Source organism: Rhipicephalus sanguineus, chromosome 11 (genome assembly GCF_013339695.2).
Source record: "Rhipicephalus sanguineus isolate Rsan-2018 chromosome 11, BIME_Rsan_1.4, whole genome shotgun sequence".
In the NCBI taxonomy this organism is placed as follows: Eukaryota; Metazoa; Arthropoda; class Arachnida; order Ixodida; family Ixodidae; genus Rhipicephalus; species Rhipicephalus sanguineus.
The window spans coordinates 15,768,735-15,794,520 of record NC_051186.1 but is presented as its reverse complement, the minus strand read 5'-3'; the positions used below and the strand labels follow the sequence as shown (position 1 = coordinate 15,794,520).

General features: G+C 46.1%; 1 protein-coding gene across 1 annotated transcript; it reads right to left on the bottom strand.

The window, feature by feature from the left end:
• Positions 1-962: 962 nt before the first annotated feature.
• Positions 963-17,752, bottom strand: LOC119373693 (uncharacterized). Its single transcript, XM_037643756.2, has 4 exons — positions 17,433-17,752; positions 11,641-11,709; positions 4,199-4,252; positions 963-1,120 (listed from the first exon to the last, which is right to left on the bottom strand). The coding sequence occupies exons 1-4, from the start codon at positions 17,661-17,663 to the stop codon at positions 1,022-1,024; spliced, it is 453 nt and encodes a 150-aa protein (XP_037499684.1). The 5' UTR covers positions 17,664-17,752; the 3' UTR covers positions 963-1,021.
• Between the last annotated feature and the right edge of the window lie 8,034 nt (positions 17,753-25,786).

The window sequence follows — 25,786 nt, the reverse complement described above, 5'->3', positions numbered from 1 at the left end:
CAAAAGCACTGACAAGGTCCACGGGGTTGGATGATGCACCCGGGTTTCCACAAAACACTTAAGGCGCTTACCATACTATATTAATCTTTGCTTAGACACCAATTGACTGAAGATAACCATCTTTCTCGGCAGGCTCTCACCGCGTTGCCTGCATCAAATGGATGGCCGTGGCCATCCAATTATCACCGTATCCTCTTCATAAACTCCAAGTAATTGCTTCTCAGTCATCGCTTTGCTGTCGTATGGCTGTGGTCGTGGATTTGTTGCGATTACAACCTCTCCATGCCATTCTCCTAAATTCGTTATCTTATCAATATCCGTATCCGTATATTGGTATCACATCATTCATATTATTTCACTTCAAACAGGTGTCAGCAATACCCCGTCATTGTGATACTATGTCTGCATGATCCACGGTCATTTCATTGTCACTGCTTCAGTTCACAATACTAATCAACAGGCGTTCATGCTCTTATTTAGGTTCTGCATGCGAAGGAGTGCCTGCCTTGCAGAAGCACGATAACTACACTGTAGTAGAAGCGTGGCTTTAATTGGAGATCAGTGTAACAGCGTGGCTAATTGGGCTAGTTAGTACTTGTTGATTTTGACAGGTGTGCCCTGTCAGAGAGGGCGAGAGTAGCGAGACCATGTGACAGATGTGATTTTTATGCAAGCTTTTCTTTCCAGTAAATCATAGTCAGCGCCAGCGTTGTTTGCGTCTTTCTTGTTATGTCCGTGTTTGTGTGCACGCCATATCATGTAAAAATTAGATAAGTGTAACTGGTAATAAAATCGTGCAACAGGAATCAACGTCAGCTCTACTACTCTTGATGCTTCACTACGGCATTGTTTCACAAATATTCTTACCAAAACATGGGCGCTATATCTATCTTCCCAGGGGCTAGTTCTTCCTCTTGAATCTCACTGATGTAAGTGAAGATAGAAAGAGTACGCAAGGCATGTTCATATTGCGCAGCACCGCAGCTTTCTGCGATGGGGAGTCGCTTAACTCAAAGTGCATTTATTCATCAAAGGATGGTTCCTTGCATTCAAAAGATGTAATATTTGGTACTGATGTCTTAATCGGTATGTATAATTCAATGTTGCACACACGAACAACCTGTGGAAACATGAAGAAAGAGGGAAACAGAACAGGCTTTAGCTTACATAGCGCAATGTCTAAAAGTATACCATCTAAACAAATACATGTGCACCCATTAGCAAAAACAACAATAAACGCAATATGAACAATTATACAATGAGGTATTTTTAGCACAGCGAGTAGAGAGCCATCGTAATATACATGTAAAAGTTGGGGCATTGTAACCTCTTTGCGTCAACTTTAGAGCTGTTATAAATGAAATGTAGCGCGAAGGCTCTTCAATATCTATCAACGATAAATGAAATGAAACAACACTTTCTACTTTTGCTAGAAGAATAGATGTCCTATTCGTGCTTTTTCGCATGTTCTGTTCTATATTACATGCGAGTTTGCATGCCCCATCTGCAAAATCGGCGTCGTGGAGTGTGTCCGCGCAAAGCAATGCCATCTAGAGGCAAAGCTTAGAAGACAAAAGAGGATGGAGCGACGGATTGCTGTCGGAGAGAAGGCGCGTAAGAGCCAAGAACAACACTTGGATACAGGGGCGTAAACTTTCTGTAACTGCGCAAGAAGGCGCACACACAAGTAAGAAAACATTCAGAACACCACGAGCGCACGTGGTGTTCTGAATGTTTTCTTACTTGTGCCTTCGTCTTCTCGCGCAGTTACAGAAAGTTCATCGCAATGAACCAACTAGCCTGCCAGAACGTATTACAGGGGCGTAGCCAGAAAGTTTTTTCGGGAGGGGGGGGGGGGGAGGGGCCACCTCCTTGATCTGAAGTGGGGGTTGGGCAGGCAAATGCTATCGAGTGTCATTTTGAGTTCTGTATGCCATGGAAAAAAATTCAGGGGGGCGGGTCACGGGCCCGCTGTGCCCCCACCCCCCTGGCTACGCCACTGCTTGGGTAGGCGGCGAGAACATGAGCGTGCTAATTAAAATAAGTACCTTGGAGTCTGGTCGCACAGGCAAACACAAAGCGATCTGATACGATGATCCCTAACATTTGCTTTCGCAATGTTTAGGCCAATGGGTAGCGGGTCAGCCCCTTAGTGAGCGCCGCTTCCAGCGTAAGTTACAGTGGTGTTTCATTTCGCAAACTCGATCGATGCGCAAGCGAATGGGTTCCGTCGTAACAACTGCTAGTGGAGGTCAACAGAGCGCCTCCGCCTACCTTGGCTTTACCCCCTCTTCCTATCTGTTGGTAACGGGGCTCACCAACCCTGCATACACACTGTGGTGTTGCGTTACAACGACAGGGACTCATTGCTCGGTGTGCGAGCCTCTGCGGCTTCTGCAAGACATCGTTTACGCCAACGAGGCGTGCGCCCCGTGCTTGAGCGAGTTTCCCGAAGCTAACATACCAGCGTTCAACATTCGCAGCCCCTGCCAAGGCTCACCTCGGAAAGGTCATATCCCGTTCTTTCTCATCTACCTATGGACACGCATATCTGCCCCGAGCTACGTCATTGCTCCAGCTCAACTCGGTTGGGAAGCTGCTCATACCCCACCGGATGCCCTTTATGCAAATTCGGCGGCTTGTCTACAGTGGCGAACAATACGGCATTCCGGCGCCGGTAGTTAACTGGCCCGTGGAAGCTGGTTCCATGCTGTGTGCTCTCTATGTAAATTCTCAGGAGAACAAAGTCACCCTGGTGAGCCTAGGGCTACATTCTATGGGCAATGGACGATGGGATAGCACCCATTTGCTTGCGCGTCTGCCGCCAGGGGCGTAGCCAAGGGGGGGGTTGGGGGGGTTCAACCCCCCCCCCGACATTTTTCAGTTTTGCTTGCGTATATATACACGCACACATACAAACGCACGCACGAACATACATGAAGTATGGTTGAACCCCCCCCCCCGAAAAAAATTTCTGGCTACGCCCCTGTCTGCCGCCTTCACGGAATGCAACGTCATATTGCAATTTTGAATATTGTAGAAAATTAACCTCATATATGTTCAGCTCGTTGTGAATGCAGCCGCCTGAATTGTTTTCGTCACAGGCGGTCTGACGGGCAAGCAGTTTCTTCGTTGGGCGGCTTAGAAATGCTTAGAGCAGAGCGTAGAAAAGGCTCGGCAAGAACGACAATAAAATAAGCAATACCAGAGTACCTTGATATTGGTGTCTTAGGTATGGGGGTCCTTGTTTTAGTCGCGTTGTTTATTCCTTAGCTCTAAGAAAGGTTCTGGCAGATCCCGCGCATTGTAGCAATTTATTTCTTGTGAAGCCGTCAGCGAGTAACAGCCAATGGCGGTTTTATTCGCTTTGAGCCAATCGTTGCCAGGCGGATCGACGTCTTTGTGCAAATTGAGCAGTGGGGCGCATATCGAAATCTTGTCAGACACATCGACTACACTGGCGTGTACAGGGCAGCTTACGGTCCGACGTGACGTCGGCACTCCCACTAGGGCACACATGCCAGTTTTATCGCAAAAAAGTGCATGCTACGCTGTGGCAATGTGCACAACATAAGTAGCCATCGTCGGCGTATTCGAGCAGCGCTTCAATATAGCTTCCGAAGTGATAGGTGTACATGTGTCATGTTTGTTGCGTTCTTATGAAAGCGTATGGCCAACACTGCAACCAAAATTTGCGTTGCCCCAATATGACTTTTGTACAGGGACTTTTCTCCTAGGCGGTTTGGAGCACAGGCGTGGCTCTGCGGTAGAATACTTAATTGCCTTGCTGAATTCCGTCGGCACCGGATTTTCGGCAAGAGGGTCTCCTTAACTCTATCTTGTTAAGACTTCCAAAGACTACAGGAGTCAATAACGAGTCAAGAAAAAGCTAAACGCTGGCGATTGCGAAAGTAGTACATACACCAAAGTTTCAAGGTACCGGTCAGCGTACGCGATAAGAACAAAAATCTCAATTTGGACATGCAGATACTTTAGAAATACCGTGGACAGTCTATGCGTGGTGCTCGTTGTTACGTAGTACATTCCTGGGATGCAGAGTGCTTGGCTTTTTGATATATAATCAAATCTTTCTCATGAATATAAAATAGTGATATCCATGGTAAACGGTGGTTCGAGCTGCGTAAGTATACTGCTGTGTTTCTTTCTTGCTACTTTCAATGAACGAATGATCTCTTACCTTTCCTGTGAAACAGACAAGACTGTTTGGATGATGCCATACTCCGTGAAATTGCTGCAGAAAATAAGGGTAATACGAGTGAGCGCGAGAAGCGAAAAAACAGCTTGAAATATGTAACTACACCGTGAAACCTACAAGGTCTGGGGGACTTCGCTAAAATATCGATTTGCAGAACCGGATGCTAAGAACACGCTGACTCTATTCGCCGAACACGGTTAAATTTTCATAAGGAAACCGTTAACGTATGATACTATTTAGCTACAGCAATCTTTACCCAAATACATTAATTAGCATTTGCGTAATTGCTGCTCAAAAATATATGCGTCCAAAAAACTTGGAGTACGCTTCAACTTTGCCTTCAGGAGTAAAACGCGATAGCGCAATCGGACCGTGTTCGCATCACTTTCTCAATTGCTAGCCTGGCTGCGCTTCTCGGCGGAAGCCCGTACCATGCATCAACAAGTGTTGCGGAGTTGCCACCCCGGAATTGGAATGACTCCGGAATCATTCCACATTTTCGTGACCCCGGAATGGAGCAGGAATGGAATAGGTGCAACACTTGGAGGAATGGAATGAAAATGAAATTAAGCGCCGTTTGCACGAAATGGAATGGCAATATAATTACGTCTTTTTCCGAAAATAGAGCACGTTTTCTTCTGCGCGCTCTTTTTCAATCTTCAAACATTAGTAAGTCAGAGCCTCAAATTCAAGAATAACGCAGTATTTTTAAAATGGCTTGGCTGATTGCAAACACGATATATTTATAAGCAATGCGCCTGCTACAATTCTGTCGTTATATAGACTGTGTTGCTCCGAAGTTTGTCCCTATTCTTCGCGTAAACGCGGCTTTATGCCATTGGTATCCGTCGTGCGGAACTACAACGGCGGCATACACACCCTTACGCCTTGTGATTTTTGTTCCCTCGGCGGCGCCCCAGCCGCCTGCTGTCTCCCCACCCTTCACTTCCTTGTATTTGATTCTGATGCCCGAGTGGTGCACTGTTCCAACTAATACCAGCAGATCTATGAAGTATTGTTCCCCGTTAACCAAAGCTTGGTTTTCTCCGTATTTTCGACCGCTCCAGTCGCGTGGCAAAACTACTTAGTCTTCTTGAACACTACTTTTGTCAGCATAAAAATGCGCAATGTCGTCATTTTAGCATTAACACAATTAAGCTTAAACAATATTAAAACATTACCATTCGTTCAAACAAGCTGACCATGCAAATAATGTAGGTAGCGGGAAAACTTCCCCTATGGGAATCAGTAGGGTGGTTGTACTGCATGAGATATGTCACCAAGCTGCTATCCTTCGACCTTGGTAACGTGTTTTGCGTACTTTTGCAGTTGTTAATGCATCTGATGACATGAGCTTAACTCGATAAAACTATCAAGGTGCCTTTCCGACGTCGAGGAATTACAGGAATGGAATTGAAATACCCGGCCATTCCCGGAATGGGAATGGGCTAAGTTTTTTCATTCCGAGGAACTCAAAGGAATGGAATTGCGGCAAGTTCTAATTCCCTGGAATGGAATTGGAATGGAATAGAGGCGTCCATTGCACAACACTGGCAGAAACGAAAGGAAGGTCTGTGCGCCTGTAAATTGGCCCTTTCAAACTATCCTAGAATGCCTACTGCAAGTACAATTCCTAAGTGCCCACTACGACATAATTCTTCCTTTTGCGAGTTCACGAGGTGTCCACAACGGGTCCGTAAGGCAACACGCTCACCTGCGCCGCAGCAGAAGTTGTTGATGATGTTGCTGATAATGATAATTAAATATGCTCATGTGCTTTGTAAGTGGTGGGTCTTTAAAAACAACCACTCGTTGCGCAATTCACATGTTTTGACTCCTGGTGTGATCCTACGCTTCTGCCACGCGCCATTACATGTGTTAATAACACTCCTCGCACTGTATAACATTGATATAGCGTTTTTTAGGCAATTTCGAGCACGGGCGTGATTCTATGGTATTACACCTGCTGTCCGCGTAGAAGTCCTGGGTTCGATTCCAACTCGTATTATTTCTTTATTTCAATCTATCTCGAAATTGCTCAAGGACAACGCAGGTTTTTCTCTCCCAACTAACGAATTCCCACACCGCCGCCGACACCTGAACTTCTGCTTAACGAGCTCTTCAGCGCTATCGCGTTAATGTTGATGGTTACCGCACCACTGCCATATCAAAATAGAGTAGCAGAGAGCACCCCGCTGTTTTCCCCAGCCTATAAGTGGTAAAATAATACGAGCTGATACTACGCGACAAACCATACAGGTAGCGAGAAGTGGAGAAAGAAAGGCATATGTAGCCTCGCTTACCAGTACAGCCGACATTACAAAAAAGTGCAACCAAATACCTTTATACGAGAAAGAAGAAAAAGTGATAGATTTAAAGGCCTCAGTATAATTCCAGGCTCCGTTCCAGACTTTGACAACAGCAGCAGGGTGTGTTCAGATAAGAACGTCGGTGCATGTCCGTCGACCCCCTGTAATTTCGCCGAAAAAAAATATATTTCGTTGCCCGCGTCCCAAAGACCACAAAACCACTTTTACTCTCGCGAAAAAAGATTTCGCCTTCCTTAAAAAAATTTAGAAGTCTCCACTGAGCCGCAACCGCCTTTTTCGAATTTCGCGGAAATGGGATTTCGATGAGATGCCACAAAAAAACTATTGCAGCTCTAGGTCTGACAAATTTTCTCTACATACTACGGATAGTTTAAGTTGACGAAACATTATTACTTTGAAGTTTTGATGCTGTTCTTTTAAGAAAAATATTCGCAAAATCGGCACAATGTTCAATAATGCTCAAATTTAGGATTTTTTTTCTCCGCGCGTATAAACGCCAGACTTCCCAAAAATTTTGAGAACATTGCCATATGTAAGCTCAATAAATGGGCCGAACGAAATCGCTGAGAGTGACTTGGAACGTTAACCAGAAATGTTCAACTGAGGACAAGTCTCTAAAAATGCAATATTTCGAAGGTCATTTAAAAAAAAACACCATCTTCGATTTTCGTTAAACTCTTCATAACTAAAGCCAAGCACGTGTTCTAACTTAATCTGTAAAAACATGTTGCATTATTTTTGTGAGGTAGGAGTTATGAAGCACGAAAAGTGGCCAAATTGACGTAAACTGAGTAAGCACAACAGTGAGCGAGCATGGAGCAATAATTTCCATTATCATTATTTTTATGTCGTGAATGTGTTCTGTGGATTGACGGATTGACAGAAAAAAAGAGGAACAGTTGGTTCTGAAGAGCAAATTATTACTACATTTTACGCAAATCAAGAAAAAAACTTCTACATGGGTCCCAGGCACTGAGCATGCCGCGATGCTGAGTCACACGCTTCACAGGAATCGCTTTCAAAATCTTTCGCGCATGCGAGCCTGCGTACGGCTCACGAAGGAGGTGGCTGGAGAGGATCCACGGCTGGATGTTTATCGCATCCCATGGCACGTCGGTAATGTGATAACGCAGACGGTGCGTGGCGGCACTAGCGGCGCTTCTGGACGCGACCGTGCTCGCGCGCTCCCTAGCAAAAAAGAAAAAAAGAACATAAAACACATAAACTCTTCATAACTAAAGCCAATTACGTGTTCTAACTTAATCTGTAAAAACATGTTGCATTATTTTTGTGAGGTAGGAGTTATGAAGCACGAAAAGAGGCCAAATTGACGTAAACAGAGTAACCACAAGATAAGCGAGCATGGAGCAATAGTTTCCGTTATCATTATTTTCAGGTCCCCAATGCGTTCTGTGTTGCTCGAGGGACAAGAGCTTGACAGAGAAAACCAATAAGTTGCCTTAACGTGCAAATTTGTTCATGTGCGTGCGTGCACGCGTCGAAGTTTTGGTCCATACGTAAGGACTAACCGCGAGATTTCTAGAAATGTAGTCGAGTCGTGCTCTTGGAAGGAACATTACCCATGATGTATACACAGGGCGTCAGAGTCACAAGTCATAGTCAGATAAGTTAGACAGTCACTCACGTCCCTGAAGCAGTTGTGTTTTTTGCTCCTGGTGAAGCAACCTTGTGATCTTGATTACATGCGGCAAGGGGGGCGCCTTGCGCTAAGTGTTAGTGGCACCCAGGGTGACCGTCGTGGAAAGCCGCGGTCATGCGAGTACCACCCACAAGAGTTCACAACACTTTTTACACTTAGCAGGTGCAAAATTGTTGGTGACGTTCAGTGTCATGTTTTCTTTGTTACGCCTGTATCACTGCGTTCTTCGGAACGATGCTTCCTGCTTCTTTACACGAGGCATGGTTGTCACTCAATAAAATTAACCTGATTTCGTAATGAACGTTTTTCATTTTGTAGAGAATCATTTTTAGCTGAAGAAGCTACGCTGTGGAGTTATTCTTGTTTCATGCGCTGAAAAGCAGCGCCTAATCCGGCACTTTCTTCTTTGGACATTCGGCTGTTCTTGCAACAAGCAATTCGTTGCGCTCTTGGCTGACGCGCGTCCACTGCCACATGTGCCCCGACTGAATGCCATGCACTGGACGGATGCACTGCCACGTCTTTGTTTTCATTTCCCTGAAGGCTTTCAAGTCAGCACTTGGAAGGTGAATCAGCGTCACATTCTGTAGCTTTGTGTTACATCCACCATGTCTTTCGCGAACTTAATAACCGATGGGGCGGAGCTGCGGAGGTTGTGTAAGGCTGCGTGATGCTTGACGACGCCCCCAATTCCATCGCAAGCATTCTTGCCGTGCCCCGCTGCGGAAAATAGCCACTGCACCGAGGCGTATTTGGTAGCTCTAAGTTCGTGAAGCTGGTACCTGTTCTTGAAATGGCTCGGGGCACCATCACTCACGTATGTAACATGTCCATATAAAGGAGCAACACCCTCGAGCCACACGTGCACCTTTTCGAAGCGTAGCATGCGTGGGCGGAGTCGTGGCTAGTGTCATCGCTTATAAGAGCTGCGGGTTCCTTTTCTAGTCGTGACGACGCATGTGAAGATGGAGACTTGGGTTTTTTGCCAGTGATATGACTGAACGTCTCCCAAATTTGCACTTTAAGGCAACTCATTGGTTTCCTCTGTCAAGCTTTTGTCCTCCGAGCACAACAGAACACATTGAGGACCTAAAAATAATGATAACGGAAACTATTGCTCCATGCTCGCTTATCTTGTGGTTACTTTGTTTACGTCAATTTGGCCACTTTTCGTGCTTCATAACTCCTACCTCACAAAAATAATGCAACATGTTTTTTATAGATTAAGTTAGAACACGTGCTTGGCTTTAGTTATGAAGAGTTTATGTGTTTTATGTTCTTTCTTTTTTCTTTTTTGTTAGGGAGCGCGCGAGCGCGGTCGAGCTCCAGAAGCGCCGCTTGTGCCGCCACGCACCGTCTGCGTTATCACGTTACCGACGTCCCATGGGATGCGATAAACATCCAGCCGTGGATCCTCTCCAGCCACCTCCTTCGTGAGCCGTACGCAGGCTCGCATGCGCGGAAGATTTTGAAAGCGATTCCTGCGAAGCGTGTGACTCAGCATCGCGGCATGCTCAGTGGCTGGGACCCATGTAGAAGTTTTTTTTTATTTGCGTAAAATGTAGTAATAATTTGCTCTTCAGAACCAACTGTTCCTCTTTTTTTCTGTCAATCCGTCAATCCACAGAACACATTCACGACATAAAAATAATGATAATGGAAATTATTGCTCCATGCTCGCTCATTGTTGTGCTTACTCAGTTTACGTCAATTTGGCCACTTTTCGTGCTTCATAACTCCTACCTCACAAAAATAATGCAACATGTTTTTACAGATTAAGTTAGAACACGTGCTTGGCTTTAGTTATGAAGAGTTTAAAGAAAATCGAAGATGGTGTTTTTTTTTTTAAATGACCTTCGAAATATTGCATTTTTAGAGACTTGCCCTCAGTTGAACATTTCTGGTTAACGTTCCAAGTCACTCTCAGCGATTTCGTTCGGCCCGTTCATTGAGCTTACATATGGCAATGTTCTCAAAAATTTTGGGAAGTCTGGCGTTTATACGCGCGGAGAAAAAAAATCTTAAATTTGAGCATTATTGAACATTGTGCCGATTTTGCGAATATGTTTCTTAAAAGAACAGCATCAAAACTTCAAAGTAATAATGTTTCGTCAACTTAAACGATCCGTAGTATGTAGAGAAAATCTGTCAGACCTACAGCTGCAATAGTTTTTTTGTGGCATCTCATCGAAATCCCATTTCCGCGAAATTCGAAAAAGGCGGTTGCGGCCCAGTGGAGACTTCTAAATTTTTTTAACTAAGGTGAAATTTTTTTTCGCGAGACTAAAAGTGGTTTTGTGGTCTTGGGGAGGCGGACAACGAAATATATTTTTTTCGGCGAAATTACAGGGGGTCGACGGACATGCACCGACGTTCTTATCTGAACACACCCAGCAAATTAATTAGGCATCAAGACGGAAAGATGGGCTAGTTGGTGAACATTCATGATTAACGCGAAAGCTTTTTCAGCGCACAAAAAACGAGGGCAGAATAACTAAGAATTTGTTCGACTACCCATGTGGTTCTGTAGTGCTTTCAAATGTTAATCTGTTCAATAAAAATTAGTTTTGAGTTAAGCGCTTCCTGTCAAATTCTTAGTTTTTCTGTCCTCGTTTTTCGTGCGCTTAAAAAGGTTTCGCTTTAAACATGTAATAAGGCATCGCTTTACTAGTTTTCTCATGTTACACAACATTAGGCTAAGAATTCAAGACACATCAGAATATCAGCGGCGGCTCTGACATCCTGCTTCGGCGGCTGTAGCAATTTTGGCGTCGGCGTCGCTGAGGTTTTCAGTGGCGCCGGCGGCGAAAGAGAGAGAGAGTGGTTCGTGAAAGAAATGAAAAGGGGCGACGCGCTATCGTGACGCTATCTCGCATCCACGGTAAGCAGAGGTGAGTTCATGCTGCGCTGTGTTGCCTCGGTCGCTACTTACCTCTTCCGCTTTGCTCTTTATTATTGCACTGCAATTTCCTCCACTTTTCTCCTCAAAATTTGTTCTGTATCGATGTCATTCTTTCTCCAGTGCGTTCCACATTAGCTCTCTCTCTCGTCCTCTTTTACGCTTATTAGATCGTTTGCTTGACTAGGAAGCGACAACAACGCCGCGCAACAGCCCGAACGGGAGCTTAATGGGCGCACTCTGTAAACAAGCGAGAAATGTTGCATCGGGCGTCAACTCTTCATACACGCTACCGGCTCATCGCTTTTCAGAAACACGTCATCGTTCATTCAGGATGATTGGCTCTTTCGTAATTGTTCTTCCAATCTGCGCCGTTTGTTCGGAATTTTCTATAACATAGCTCAGCGACCACATCAGCCTTCCTTTGTTTACGATTTCAACACTGCCAATTGTTCAGTCGCGTGTATTAGCATACCATCTGATATGCTGGACGGGACGTGTGTAGAAAAGGCCGGCATACTTGGGCAAAACTTACCGGACGGTGAAATCCGCAGCTCACCTGAGCTTGTTCTACTTCGAGCTTGTGGTTTAGGCCAGCCACAACCTAGCAGAGACAACAAGCAGATGTAAGCGCGTAATGGTGCAGTGAAGCTTCACGTTGTATGGCGCCTGAACGGTGTAAATCAAGTCACACCTGAATACCATAAATCATATGAATGAAAAATCTTTCGGTTAATTCAGCCCGGCTAGGTAAAACGATAGCAATACGAAAACCATGTGCTCCTTCACCCGGTTTTTGTTCGCCGACACTGCGGCTTCTTCCAACAACAGTGATAAGCCTATGTTTTATTAGCTTTAATAAATGTTCGTTTGTTTTGCGAAACACAGCTGCTTGTCACAGAGATGCAACTAAAATATTGCTGTGCAGAAACGAAAGAAGTCATACTACTCCGATACAACAAATCTCAAGAGACCCTACTGCTTAGATCTTTCTGCTGGTTATATAAATCTTTCCTACGAAATTTAGGAAGATTCGTAGACTATGAAATATAATGACACAGTATGTTCATCATGTTTCTGTCAGGCAAAATGCGAATGACGGCCCGCACCTTACTTCCTATATAGAAAGAGAAACAACTTTATTGACGGCAAAGCGAGGTCATTGAATATAGCTTGCCGGCGGTTCGAATGGTGGTGGCAAGTAGCTCGCCACGACCTTTTCAGCCCAGTTAATAGCTTTTGTCTGAATACGTTGGTCACAATCGTACTTCCTATGTAAAGTGCACTCCTAAACTTACAGTTCTAAAAGTGCAGGAGCGTCCACATTCATGGACACAAGCGCACTTTTGATGAGAACTTTCCTAGCCAGTGATTCGCTAACACTTTTATTAAGGCGAAAGCCTTAGATGCCTCATCGAACACGAATAGTGACTGTCGGCGTCAATACGAGCGATGCAAAAAATAAAATAAAATATCATCACGCTAGGACGTCACCCGACCACGTCATCAAGCATCACAGTCCGGTAAATATTGTGATGCCATCGTCACGTCACAATGACAGCATATAACGTGACGTCGCATAATGACGTGTTCACATGACATTGTCGCTTGGCCAAAGGTGGGCCAATCCCGCAGGCAGTGCAAACCCACTTTGGTTGCGGAAAGCATTCAGGGGGGGGGGGGGGGGTAATATTATCGACTAAAAAGAAAAAGAAGATAACTTTGGCCTTCGATTCAGGTTAAGCAATTGTAGAAGGGACCGTGTGACTCTTTTTCGCGAACAAAAAATGCTTTTTGTACGCTCATTCAAAGTTCTTGAAGAATAATCACACCATCTCCCGCTAAAGGGGACCATGAGGCGATGCGAAACAGTGTTTCGGCATGTAGAGCACGCGTTTCAGAGGTGGAGTGGTGAGGGTGAAAAGGGAGAGGGGAAGTGGAGAGGGGGAGGGAAAGGCGAGGGGAAGGGGAGGGTAGGGGAGAGGTGATGTGGAGAGGGGGAGAGATGGGAGGGGGGAGGGGAGAGGAGGAGTGGAGAGGGGAAGTGGAGAGGGGATGGGAAAGGGAAATGAGAGGGGGAAAGGGAAGGGGAGAGGTGATGTGGAGAGGGAAAGGGGAGAGAGGGAGTGGAGAAGGTTTGCGCATGCGCTGTAAGGGTGGTCACGCCGTACACCACCACCACCACCGGATTGAACTCCGCTATAAGATGCTTCACATCTAATAATGGACGAGACCGCGTTAAAGAGCTCGTTTCGCAAAGAGTCCATTGTTGGCGTCGATGTCAGTGTCGGAGGTCTTGAGCGAAAAAGCAGTGTTTTCTGTGAGCGAAAATTCGAAATAGGCGCAAATAAATAGAAAACTATTCGCTTCGAGTGCGAATCAAACCCACGACTTCTGCATGACAATGAGGTGTTCTACGACAGAGCCAAGACAGTGCTTTAAAGGGCCCCTCACCACCCCGCGTTCAAAGACGAGCGAGTGGTTTCCTCCTCGCCTTCGCTACCCTTCCTACAGGTCATATCTCCCTCTCGCCACTTATTTCTTAAAAACAGGTGTAGCATGTCGGCGCTAAGATTTAACCCTATCAAAATTTCGCGCTTGTCAGCTACACTCTGTTATTTCCGTTTGCGCAGTCGCAAACACAGAAAATGAAGTGAAATCAGTTGATCGCGCACGATAGTCATGCGAGGCAAGGAAGAACGGAAGGGCGGCTGCAGGGCAAAGTAGTGCGGGAGACGATTCACATATGATATCTCGCGTATAGGCCCCAATCGAGAGTATGTACTATATAGACGTCACTGAAATCACTGTTCTGCGTCACGAAGTACGCCAGAAAGACGAGAAACGCCAGGAGAGAATATTACGTTCGTTTTTTTGTATTTTCAGAGGCTGGTGAGGGGCCCTTTAAACTGTTTCGGGAAAGACTCTATACGAATGTCATGCAGTCCGACGAGTATCCTTAACGCATGTAATGTTGCGTGGTAGAAGCGTCTATTCACAACAGGAGTCAAGCCATTTGAATTGCTGAACAAGCGGTTGGGCCCACCAAATACAAAGCGCATGGGCATGATTAATCATGGTTATCAGCAAAAGCATCAACCAAGCGTGCATCTGCGCTGGTGCGCGTGTTGCTTTACGGACGCGTAGTGCGTACTTCGCCCATTGGCAAAAGGAAGAATTATGGCGCAATGCTCGCTTCCCAGCTACCAGAACGGTTAAATCGTGATCGTGGGCGTTAGTCGTCGCGATGGAGATGTGCCACTAGGCGTAAACATAGGTACATCCACGTCAAACGGTGCGATAGCTGCCAAACACCAATAGACATTGTAAAAGCTCTCATGTATTACTACGCAATAAGCACTACTGTGAAGACACGTACTTTCGTGTTATAACGATTCCTGGGACGGAGGGAGCAGCCTTGTTTTTTGTTAGCCTTTTTATGGCCGCATTCAAGCTGAACAGCGCTTTTGTATACTTAACTCACAGCGTACCTTTTCAAGCGCAGGCTTCACATACGAGGAGTAGCCCGGAAATGCGCTGGGCACCACCTCATTGTTGTGGAATTTTCGTACTGTCTCTGAAGCCAACTCTTTATCTTCGTATGTAAGTGTGGGTCACTTCTGACACCCTCTAAGACCTATTGTGCCGAAGCCACTGTAATGTCACAACTTTGTGAAACTAGGTCACGTGAGAAGCGTATGAGGAAATAAGCGAGTATGTTCTTTCTGCGCTGAAATTCATCCCGTCTACAACTGTAAAAGCAATGTTCTCAAGTGTTCCAATTGCAATGGACCCCACGAAGCGTCATTAAAAGAATGCCCAAAAATGAAAAGGGAAGTTGCTGTATTGCTGTATTGAAACAAATGGCGAGGAATCACAAAATCCTTATGAGGCTGCCGAAACCGCGAGGAAGCGGCACCATCGGCGCCAAAATTCATCAAAAGAAAACCAAATCCTCCGCATCTGCAGCGCCTTTTGGACGCCTGCTTTACCACCTCTCTTGCCACTTAGACCCTTCGCGACCGGTACGAAACGAAATTCATTAAAAAGCACGGTTGCTGTGGATTCCACTTGGCCTACATTGCCGAAGCCGCTGTTACACGGGTCGGTGACGGCCGGTACCAACCAGAACACCAAGGTAGGCATGGCCAGAACTAATGCAGCGTGGCCTACGTTGCCGAAGTCGCGGCGACATGCAGATTCACAGCGCACATCTGCAACAGTGAACACTGAATCTCCGACTGACAAGTTGTCAGAAGAAGACAAACCAATCAATCACCGTAGTGCTTTAGTCACTGTTAGACAGGCTTCTCGTGTTCGTCAGCAAGCTCAAATCACCATACGGTCAGTCCGTACAGCAGGTACTGGATGTTCTATGTCCAGTACTTGCAAGCCTTCAGTAGGTCCCACGAATTGATTATCTACAGTGAACGTGATACGCCTGAGATCCTGCGTCCAGTACTATGGAACGCAGCAGTGTTGTTTAAAGCTCACGCGAAATTTTTGTACGCTCACTTCCTTCTATTTCCATATCTTGTTATATCTTAATTCCCTTCCTCCAGCGTAGGATAGCAAACCAGACGCGCATCTCGTTGAGCTTCCTATCCCTCTTTCCTCCTCCTCCTCCTCTTTTGTTCTTCCCCTAGGTTCTAAGCGCTCAAACGGGCGGCAGTTGCGGATGTACACTTCATCACAAGTCTCCCATGCCTACGGTGCAACCGGCTTGAACGTGGCGCAGCGGCTGCAGCTGGAAACTATCTAGCACGGCAATGCAAAGAAAGGTGCGACACCTGTCGTGAACAGTCGAAACAATTCTCGGTGAGGACGAGTTCGGCGCGGCCGGCGAGCATCGCGCGGGGCTCTCTCCGGGCTTGTTCCTCTGTGTTTTTCATGTATCGTTGGTTTCGCCATGCTAACTGTATCGGAGAGTTAGCCAATATCACCCACCACTAGATGACAGCTAACCACGCTAACCACCATTAGCGAGCGCTAACCCACGTCAGCCAAAACTTGCCACAGATTAACTAACAACAGTGAGCGCTAAGGCAACCCTATTCAAAATTAGCAAGCACTCGCCCCCACTAGCCATCAGTTATTTAACATTATTCATTGCAGGCGAATATTAGCCCCCAGTAGACAAAATCAGCACACACAAGCCAACACCATCCAATCGTCTCCAAGCCCCAGAGAAAATCAGCAAACACTAGCCAGCCCTTAGTCAATATTAGTGAGTGCTAGTCAAAAACTAGTTAACGCGAAGCATCATTAGACAACACTAGAAGACAGTTGGTGAAGCAGTGTTTGCTTTTACACCAGCAATTGCGGTACATGATATGGCGCGTATTTCATGTCACTTTCGTTATTCCATGTATATTAAGAGATCCAAGTTAAAGAAATGGATACAATTACATCTTGTGACCTATATCATTGATTTCATGCCTGAGAAGCAATGACTTGATAATACTTTAAATAACCCCATGTTTTTTATGCGGCTTTTAAATTTTGGTATATAAAATGTTATGCAAACTCTCACGATGGGTTCACGACGTATGTACGATGCTATAGGTCTAGCTATTAGTCTACATTATGCAATGATAGGGGTGACATGACATTCATGTTATTCATGTCATAACTTGTCGCTAATTCACATGCACCAACCAAACGCGAGCAAAAAGCTACGAAGATGAGCAGCTTCTCAAAACGATAACTGATGAGAACACTATAGTACCGGCAATTGTGCGGTCGTGACTTATTGTTTAAGCGACAAACTCGGTATTAAAGAGAAAACTATGCTGACACAGCGCGTATACGTCAAAACAATAGCAAAATAACTTGCATTCGTTAGGTTTCACCGGTACCTCTTTTTCACTGCCTGTGGATGTGGGTTCTATATATAGCAAGGTAATGAAACACTGACGATGGCTTCACGATAGCATCTTACTATTTATGCCACGAAGTACGTGGTCGCCATTCGTGGAATGATTTCTATTCGCAGTATTTACACTCGGATATAATGCCATATTAATTCCGGTATATCAGAACTTGACGAAACGACCACAGCAAGACCGAAGACTTTGGCGGTTAGATAGATAGATAGATAGATAGATAGATAGATAGATAGATAGATAGATAGATAGATAGATAGATAGATAGACAGATAGATAGATAGATAGATAGATAGATAGATAGATAGATAGATAGATAGATAGATAGATAGATAGATAGATAGATAGATAGATAGATAGATAGATAGATAGATAGATAGATAGATAGATAGATAGATAGATAGATAGATAGATAGATAGATAGAATATGCACGAATGTTACCTGTGTCGCTGCCTTCGAAACTCTTAAGTTAATTCCGTGCAAGAAAGGTTCGCCTAGCGCCGTAGCGAAGGCTTGATATGCAAGCTTGATAAATTGTGGCGACTCCGACGGGTACTTGTGCTCCCTCCATCCTCCAACAATTTGGTGCGTCGAACGCCTCACCCTTTCCCAATTAGCATTGGTCACCGCAGCTAAGCAGAAAATGAGCGCTACGTTGCGGATGCCGATCATCGTCTTGTTTGCCTGGCGCGAGCTCTCGGAATGCGCCCGCTTAAAGAAGTCGTTGTCGGCTCGCACTTGTCCGTTGCCTCTGTTGTTCTCGGCTAACAATGGACTGCACCTTGCAATTCGCTGCTTTTGCTTCTTTGCGTGGCTGTGCTCTATTTTATCCGTTAAACAGAGCTATTCGTACAGGGCATAGCATGGTGTTGCTTTCTTTAGCACGGCTAACTTGCTATGATAACACCGTCAATTGCATCAAAAAAAGCGTGGCGACATTGTTCAGCGCCTTGCGGAAGCGCAGCATATTGTCGATGACCTGGGAAGCGAAATTACAGCTTCGATCAGTCAGCGGTTCTCGGGTAGCAAGTGTGCTTGACTGGGTTGGTTGGTGTAACATGGGAGAGGTTAAACTGCGCTTTCGACAGGGCGAAGTGAGGACAGCGGACACGGCCCTGACTAAGAACGAGTTTGTTACAAATAGACTGCAATATATGAACCAGGCACCTGTGCATACGGTAAAACGAATTAATTAGGGCAGCTTCGTACTGGTGGTGCTAAAAATGAAGCAACAGCGGAGCTCGGTGCCCTTCCTCACCATACCAGCCAAGCCTAGCTTACAGAGAGCCAGCTAAGCCTAGATATACACGCGTGAACATAGAGAGGGGCAGTTTAAGACTGAGAAAGTAAGTTGAGACTATCTATCTTTATTTAGTTCTCTCTTTCTTCCTCTCTCTCTTTTTTTTCTTTCTGTCTCTCTCTCTCTCTGTGTGTTTCATGCTCTGTGTGTGTGTTTCTCTTTCTGTTTCTCACTATCTTTTTCTTGTTGTCTTGCCCATAGCAACACAATCACATGGTTTTCAAAGGCGTGTTCTGCTAGCGTGCCCTGTTAGCCGAGAGGTTACGACGCTCGCCTGCGGACCGTGGATGCCCGAATTTGAATCCCGCCTCGCCAAAAAAAAATTATTTTGTTTTATCTGTTGCTTCTCCTCCTCTCCGCTTCCTTTCTCCTCTCCCCCTACTTTCCTTCCTTCAACGCGCTGTTAACCTTTACAAAAATATATTCAGACAGTCTATAGATAGTCTAAACCCATTTTTAGAAATTCTATGGACTGTCTACATACATTTTTGTACGGGAAGCGATGAGTGGTGACGCCATCGCTCAGCGAGGTTTCTCTGCGCTGTACAGCTTCGCTGCTAAAGCCTAACGTGCGCATACTTCACAGACAAGCTATAAAACATTCATAATTCTCTCCAGACATTCTCAGCATGCTGTAACATTATTTTTCAAGAGCTATTTCATTTCACTGTTGTGAAGAGGAATGGCAAGCACCCTTACACCATAAACAGCATGCTGTTGAACGTGGAAGGCTTCGCTTATCTCACGTGCGTGCTGCTCATTATTGGCTGACATCAGCAATTTTGAAGCGATGCCCCATATGGCTAAGGTTCGTATATTTTTCTTGTCCGTCAACATTTGGTTAGCTTTAGGTGCCACGAGGTAGCGTTGGGCGTCCACGCTGGAGCACAGTGAAATAAACAAACCCAGGGGCTGTACTCTGAGACAATCAATTTCCGTGACAGTAGCGCTTCGCGTTGTCTATGGTCTCACGCGTTAAACAGCTGAATAAAGTACTCCGTCGTGTCGTCATTGTTACACGGGCCGCTCGTGCGCTCGAGCGCCTGAGCCCGCCATGGTAGTGTTAGTGTAGTTGTTATGGTGCTTCACTGCTGACCCGAAGATCACGGGATCGATTCCAGGCCGCGGCGGCTGCATTCAATGGAGGTGAAATGCCAGAGGCCCGTGTGCTTAGATTTGGAGGCACGTTAAAGAAACCCAGGTGGTCGCAATTTCCGGAGCCCTCCAATACGGCGTCTTTCATTACCATCTCCTGGTTTTGAAACGTAAAACCCCAATAGTTATTAATTATTACTATATCTCAAACGCCTGCGAACACATGAGTAAGGAGCACTTCATGAGCCCAGAGTGGCCCAAGTGTGGCGTTTTCGCGTCGAGCGGCGTTCGTGCCGTGGCTAGGCTTACCTCTGGTTACATGAAACAGCGTTACAAAGCTTTCAACATTTCGGACGTTTTTGCGAAAAGTATACTATCATTTTTACAGAATACAGAGCTCTGTAAATATATTTTTGTTGAGAGTTTAAAGCAGCTAACAGAGTTCAGACTAGTGGTGCGCCGCAGCAGCATCGTCTTGACATCTTGCCGGCGCATGATAGACCACGCGAGCAACGCGCTGTTCGCGCTACTGGCATCTAGCACAAACAAACAAAAAATACTGCTTACGTCCTATTGGAGGAATAACAGCACCTGCCAAGGTCAATTCATATCGGTCGAGAAGCTTGGAACGAAAAGTGGTGGAAAACCAATCGCCACAAACATCAACGCGTTCACACGATAGAAGCGCGGCTGGGTGAGGTGGGGGGGTAAATTACGAAAACCAAGAACTCAATGAAATGTTTTTCGAATATTTTTAATTTTAAACATGGGCAAGATAAGCTAGCAGTTTACCTTACGGATTATTTGGCTCGTAACTAAATAGATCACTGCCTGATTTTTGGGGGGCGAGCGACAGACAGAATTGGGGGGCGTATGCAGGCAGTCTGCTCATGTGGGCTTGTGTTTAGTTCGGCGCATTGTTTTGTCAAGGAGCCATCGCTCACTTTCGCGCAGTGCTTTCGCGCGTATCGCCCGAGGTGTATTTCTTTGCTTATGTGTTATTTAGTGACATGACTCTTCAGAGAAGATAAACACCTCACAGAATCTGTAGATAACCGTTCCGGTGACTGGAGACTACTTTCGCTGGCGCACGGCCGGGGCGCCCTCGCCTTTCGTGACGGTGAATGCGGCAGGCTAAACGAAGAAACGCTGCATTGTGCAAGGCTGCCCAAGTGATACTGCCCCAGCTGCTGTCTCGCTCCAGTGGTTTTTCTCGATGGGGCAACGTCAGTTTTTGAACTACTGTGCTGTTGCACTCGTAAGCCCTTGTATCATATATTTTTTTGTCTGCAAAGTATTTTGGAGTATATTGCAAGTACACTATTCCGATAATGAAACAAGCTGGCTTCGCCAGTCTTTCTTGATGGTCTTCCTTTTCTCTTGCCGACGCCATTAGTGAGCCACATAGACGCAATGAAATCGCGTAGTTATAAAAAGCATGTAAAAGAGCAGCTATTGCATAATATGACAAGCAAACGCGCGACATCGCTACTGCTTTTGGTTGTGACATATTTTTTTTTTTTGCTCGCCTTTAGTTCTCCCCACGATAACGTAGATGGCGACGGTGGCAGTGAGCCTCCGACTGCATGATACACAGGCTTCTACGGAAGTATCACTGCTAGTTTACTTATACCTCGGTAGCTGTCGTCTACGTCACTGACATGCTACACTTTACCACCAATTTACGGTGGCATAACAACAACAATTGTTGGGGTTTAACGTCCCAAAACCACGATATGATTATGAGGGACGCCGTAGGCGAGATATCCGGAAATTCCGACTACCTGGGGTTGTTTCACATGCAACTAAATCGTAAGTACACAGGCCTCAAACATTTTCGCCTCCCTCGAAAATTCGACTGCCGCGGCCGGGATTCGATTCCGCGAGCTTCCGGTCAGCAGTCGACCACCATAATCACTAGACCACCGTGCCGGATTTTACGGTGGAAAGGTGTTCTCGTTCATCCCAGACATGTGGGGAGCATCGTTGAGCACTGTGACGGGCTGCCACGTGCTGTGCTGAGAGACTACGGCTCTGAACAGATCGCCTTCATTGTAGGTCTTTACACAAAAGAACACAGAAAGGCTTAAGCGTCTTGACGTCTTCAAAAGCTTTACCAGAGTTGTGAGTCCCACTTCTCACAGTTTTGAGCGCTCGAGTTCTATCTTTTGCTATATGGCGGTTGGGAGCACTTCAATGTGGTCAGTAAGGTAAAACGTTGGGCGTGTTGGTGTTGGTTCATGATAGACAGAAGGGCGCGATAAAACGGTACACAGGGAATAAGATGGACACGGGACGACGCGCTACTAGCAAGTGAAATATTTTTATTCAGGAAAGACATATTTATACTACCATGCAATCATATCTAACCCAACGAGTCGAAACAAAAAACTTAAAACCTTGCGCTCAGCCTGCCTACGTCATGTGACGATCTAGATAGGCTATCTCCCCCTCCTGCAATCTGATAGAGTGGTGACTGATGCAATCCAGCCCCTCCCTCTGGATGAGTAAGGCCTCTATGATCTCCTTCTGCACGGAGCCCCTGTGCTTGTAGATTACTGTCGTCTGATCAAAAGCAGGCTTGCAGCTACCATGATCACACCCCTTGCAGTGCAGTGCCAGATGAGTGAACGGCCTTCCTATTAATGAGCTGTTGTGCTCTCGCAGACGCACATTCAGGCATCTGCCCGTCTGCCCGATATATGCCTTGCCGCACGACAGTGATATTCTGTACACAACACCACTTGCGCAAGGAACAAACTGCCTTCCATGCTTGATGGCACATCCTCTTTTTTCACCCTGTTGTGGCTTGCCTATTTCCTTACTAACTGCTGAGCAGATGTGGCCCACCTTATTTTTCGCAGAGAACACGACATCAACCCCGTATCGTGAAGCCACTCTCTTCATGCCGTGCGACAGCCAGTGGACATACGGGATTTTCGCCACTCTTTTTCCTTCCTGCGGTTCGTCCTTGGCTGGGGGGGTCCCAGGCCGTTGCTTAAAGGATCGTTTTATTTTTTCGCAAGCCCCTGCTATGGCATTATCAGGAAACCCGGCGTCTTTCAGTCTTTTCACCTGGGCGAAAAAACTGGTCTGAATGAGATGTGGGCGTGACCTGTCCAGAGCCGATCTTAGGCAAGTCAGTGCTATGCCATTCTTCACCAAGCGGGAGTGCCCTGAGCTGTAATCTAGGCGCGGCTTCGCGGTCCTAGGGGAAAACATCCAGCACACGTGTTTTTGTTCGAATGACAGCTGCAAATCCAAAAAACGCAGTTGCCCATTCTTCGGCACTTCGCACGTGAAAGTCAAGCCCCGCCCCTTGTTAGCGAACACACTGAGCACTTCGACTACCCTCCTATCGAAGTTGACTGAACAAATCAACAGCAAGTAATCGTCCACATTCTATACTCTTTGTGGACCACACCATCAAGAGCGGTTACAAGATCGTTGTCCACTTTTGCCAAAAAATGTTGCTCAATATTGGAGCAATATTAGACCACGGTTGCTATGCCGTGAGGCGCAGAAGGATGGGCTGTTAATGTATGAGCTTGCTTTCTCTAGCAGGAAAATTTTTATTCAGGTAGACAAAGCATTAGGACACATTAAAAGGTAACAATAGTATTAACGCCGGCAGTTCATTTTGATACAGGCTCGTTGTTGATATAGCGTTAATACCTGTGAGCACTCCCAATTAAATTATGTAATATCTTTGGTATTGCAGGCGAATGATATGCGCTGCGCTGTATGGAAAAAGAAGAAGACCACGAAAACACTCAAAGACATTCGGAAGGAGACGCCCTGTCCCGTTCGCCTTCTCACCCCGTTTTCTGCACAAGTACTCCGTAGGATACCATCGCCCTCAACATCTACGATATGCCATCCTCGCAACACAAAGACCCCTCGGTTGCTTCCATTCTACACTTTATGTGTGGTCGGACTCCTGTTACCATTTCTCCGACGTTGCGATGACAAGTCCAGCACCTCACTGCTGAGGGCGATGTGCTGTCCCGTTAGAGTTACACCCCCGGCGGCAGTAAGTGGCTCCTCGTCATGGCCGACACCTGCATCTGCCCCACTTTTCACGAAGACCGAGCCTGTGGGCACGCTGGTTGCGTAAAAAAATCACGCCATATCCACGGAATGAATGATGATAAGTGGGCGAAGCTCGAGAGGGGGAGATCATCGGTAAACCGCAACTCTCCCGTGAAAGTTAGCCCATTACATCATTAGAAATACGTAAGACTGTGCGTATATTATACAAAATCAACTTTTATTTTGTTCTTGTTCGTTTGTTGTTTCGTTTCTTCGTTTGTTTTTTTCATTTCGTCGTTGTCATGGCGGCTGGATTGCGAGGTTCCTTCATTATGACGGCTTTATAGTCCGTGAAATGAAGCGAGAGAGGTTCTTGTACTGGCTGCAGTGGGAAGTTTGCAAACACTAAGTCTATGCACGTCCCTCGGATCGTGGTAGGTTGCATATGGATACATCTGAGTGCGTATTTGGAAAGCATGTGCTGCACGATCCAGTCATTGGCAATGAGGTCCACGTTGAAGTCCCCAACCAGCACAAACGGACGGTTCTTGTACTTGTTGTCGTAGTCACGTAACGCAGCGTCTATAAACAACTTGACGTCCCCGATAGACATGTTGGGTGCGAGGTTCACGGTCATGACGGCGACTAGCAGACGGCGACTGAATCGGTGGACCGGTGTTTCGACGCGTGGTGGCAATTCCGGGCTCCATTGTCGGCTCCGCGATGGAGTACCAAGCATGAAGCTTATCCCGCACCTCCACCAGTGTAACGACGTGGGATCGACGAGGACACGGAGCACGACAAACAAACACGCTTTATCGATCAGAGAAAGAACTGCAACGTCTTCTTCGTCCCTGCGCTGGGCCAATAACACTAGCGCTGCTTCGTTGCCATCACCACTGGCACATACGCGCGGCATAGGCGGTCACGTACGAGCTAGGAGGGACAGAGCCACGGCTTTAGGAGCTTCGCCCCTAAAACTCAATCTTGTACCATGCTTCGGCACGGCTGGCGAGGAGTGTACAGTTTCGTTTGACAGTATGTTCGGTCATGTTACACGTGACAGCGACGCAAGACTCCCCCTCGACGCTCCGTCGGCACCTTCTTATTTCGGCCATGCTGCACCCGACCTTTCGGCAGCGTCGGTCTCGACATCTGCTCTTCCCAACACAGCAGTGCAGGCGGTAACCGTTGGATAATCGTAGCTGTCTATCAAGTGACAAGCTAGACTTAGACTTCACCTATTCCGTTGTACAAAGCAAAGCATTCTGCCACTTCCATTCTCTACAGTCTCGTTCTTCGTCGTGGAGATCCTGGGGAGTTGCTGAACGAGAGCAGCCATGTGTTCCTCTCACACGTCACCAGAGAATTGCTTCGTGAGTACTTAAGTTATTAACGGCATCACCAATGCCTATAATCCTCGCACAAGCGGAATAAAAAAAATGTTTTAACTGCGCCCTCGGTGACATGTTCCCTTTGTACGTCTTGTCAGGCCATTCTTAGTGGAACCAAGTGGTATCTTTTGTTACTTCGCTTAGAATTCCGTAATTCAAAGTGCTACTACAGGGTGATTCTTTTAGAACTGACCTATTTCAATCTGCTGCAGTTTTGTTACAAAGTGTCCGATTTTAATACGGTTCGCGTCAAAATATTCAGGAAGGATGAAAATGTAAAGGACTGTCCCGTTTATTCATCTGCAATGTGAGTAAACAAGAGTAACTAACAAATAACGAAAACCGCTCGAAATGATATACAGGGAGGCATGGCTTGCTCCTATAAAATGTCAAAAATTCTGATTCCAATGCGGCATGCCAAACGTGACTAGTAAAGGTTTGTAAAGGCGTGACAAATCGTTAAGCGAGGCCAGTTACGACGATATGCAGGCGACGAGAGGTCAGGGCTTGATTTTTTTGGAAGAGACGCTTCGTGTTCTGCTATGGTAGGTATCTGAATGCATAATCTGTGTCGTCATTATTCATAAGTTACAAGCCATAGTCATCTTTCTGCCGTCAGTACCGCGCTGTGGTAGTTTTATTATAGACGACATTTTATTATCTTTCCAGCGCCTTCTTTATCAGACAGTCGTCTTATGATACGCATTTTGCTCTCGTCAGACACTCGTAATTATACACTACTAAGCATGCTCTCACCGGCGCGGTTTCACGCTCATTCCTAAGAAGTGTCAGCCTATCGTCGTCGTCATCATTCCGTTCTCAACTTAGGTGCCCTATGGACGTTGCTAACCGTGACCATCGTCCTGATTCCGGTGTCGTCTTATTATTAGTCATAAAGCCAGCATTTCATTTTATGAACATTTTTTTTGTTAGCACGCTATGATTGTTGTTGTGTCGAGGCAGTCATCATCCTC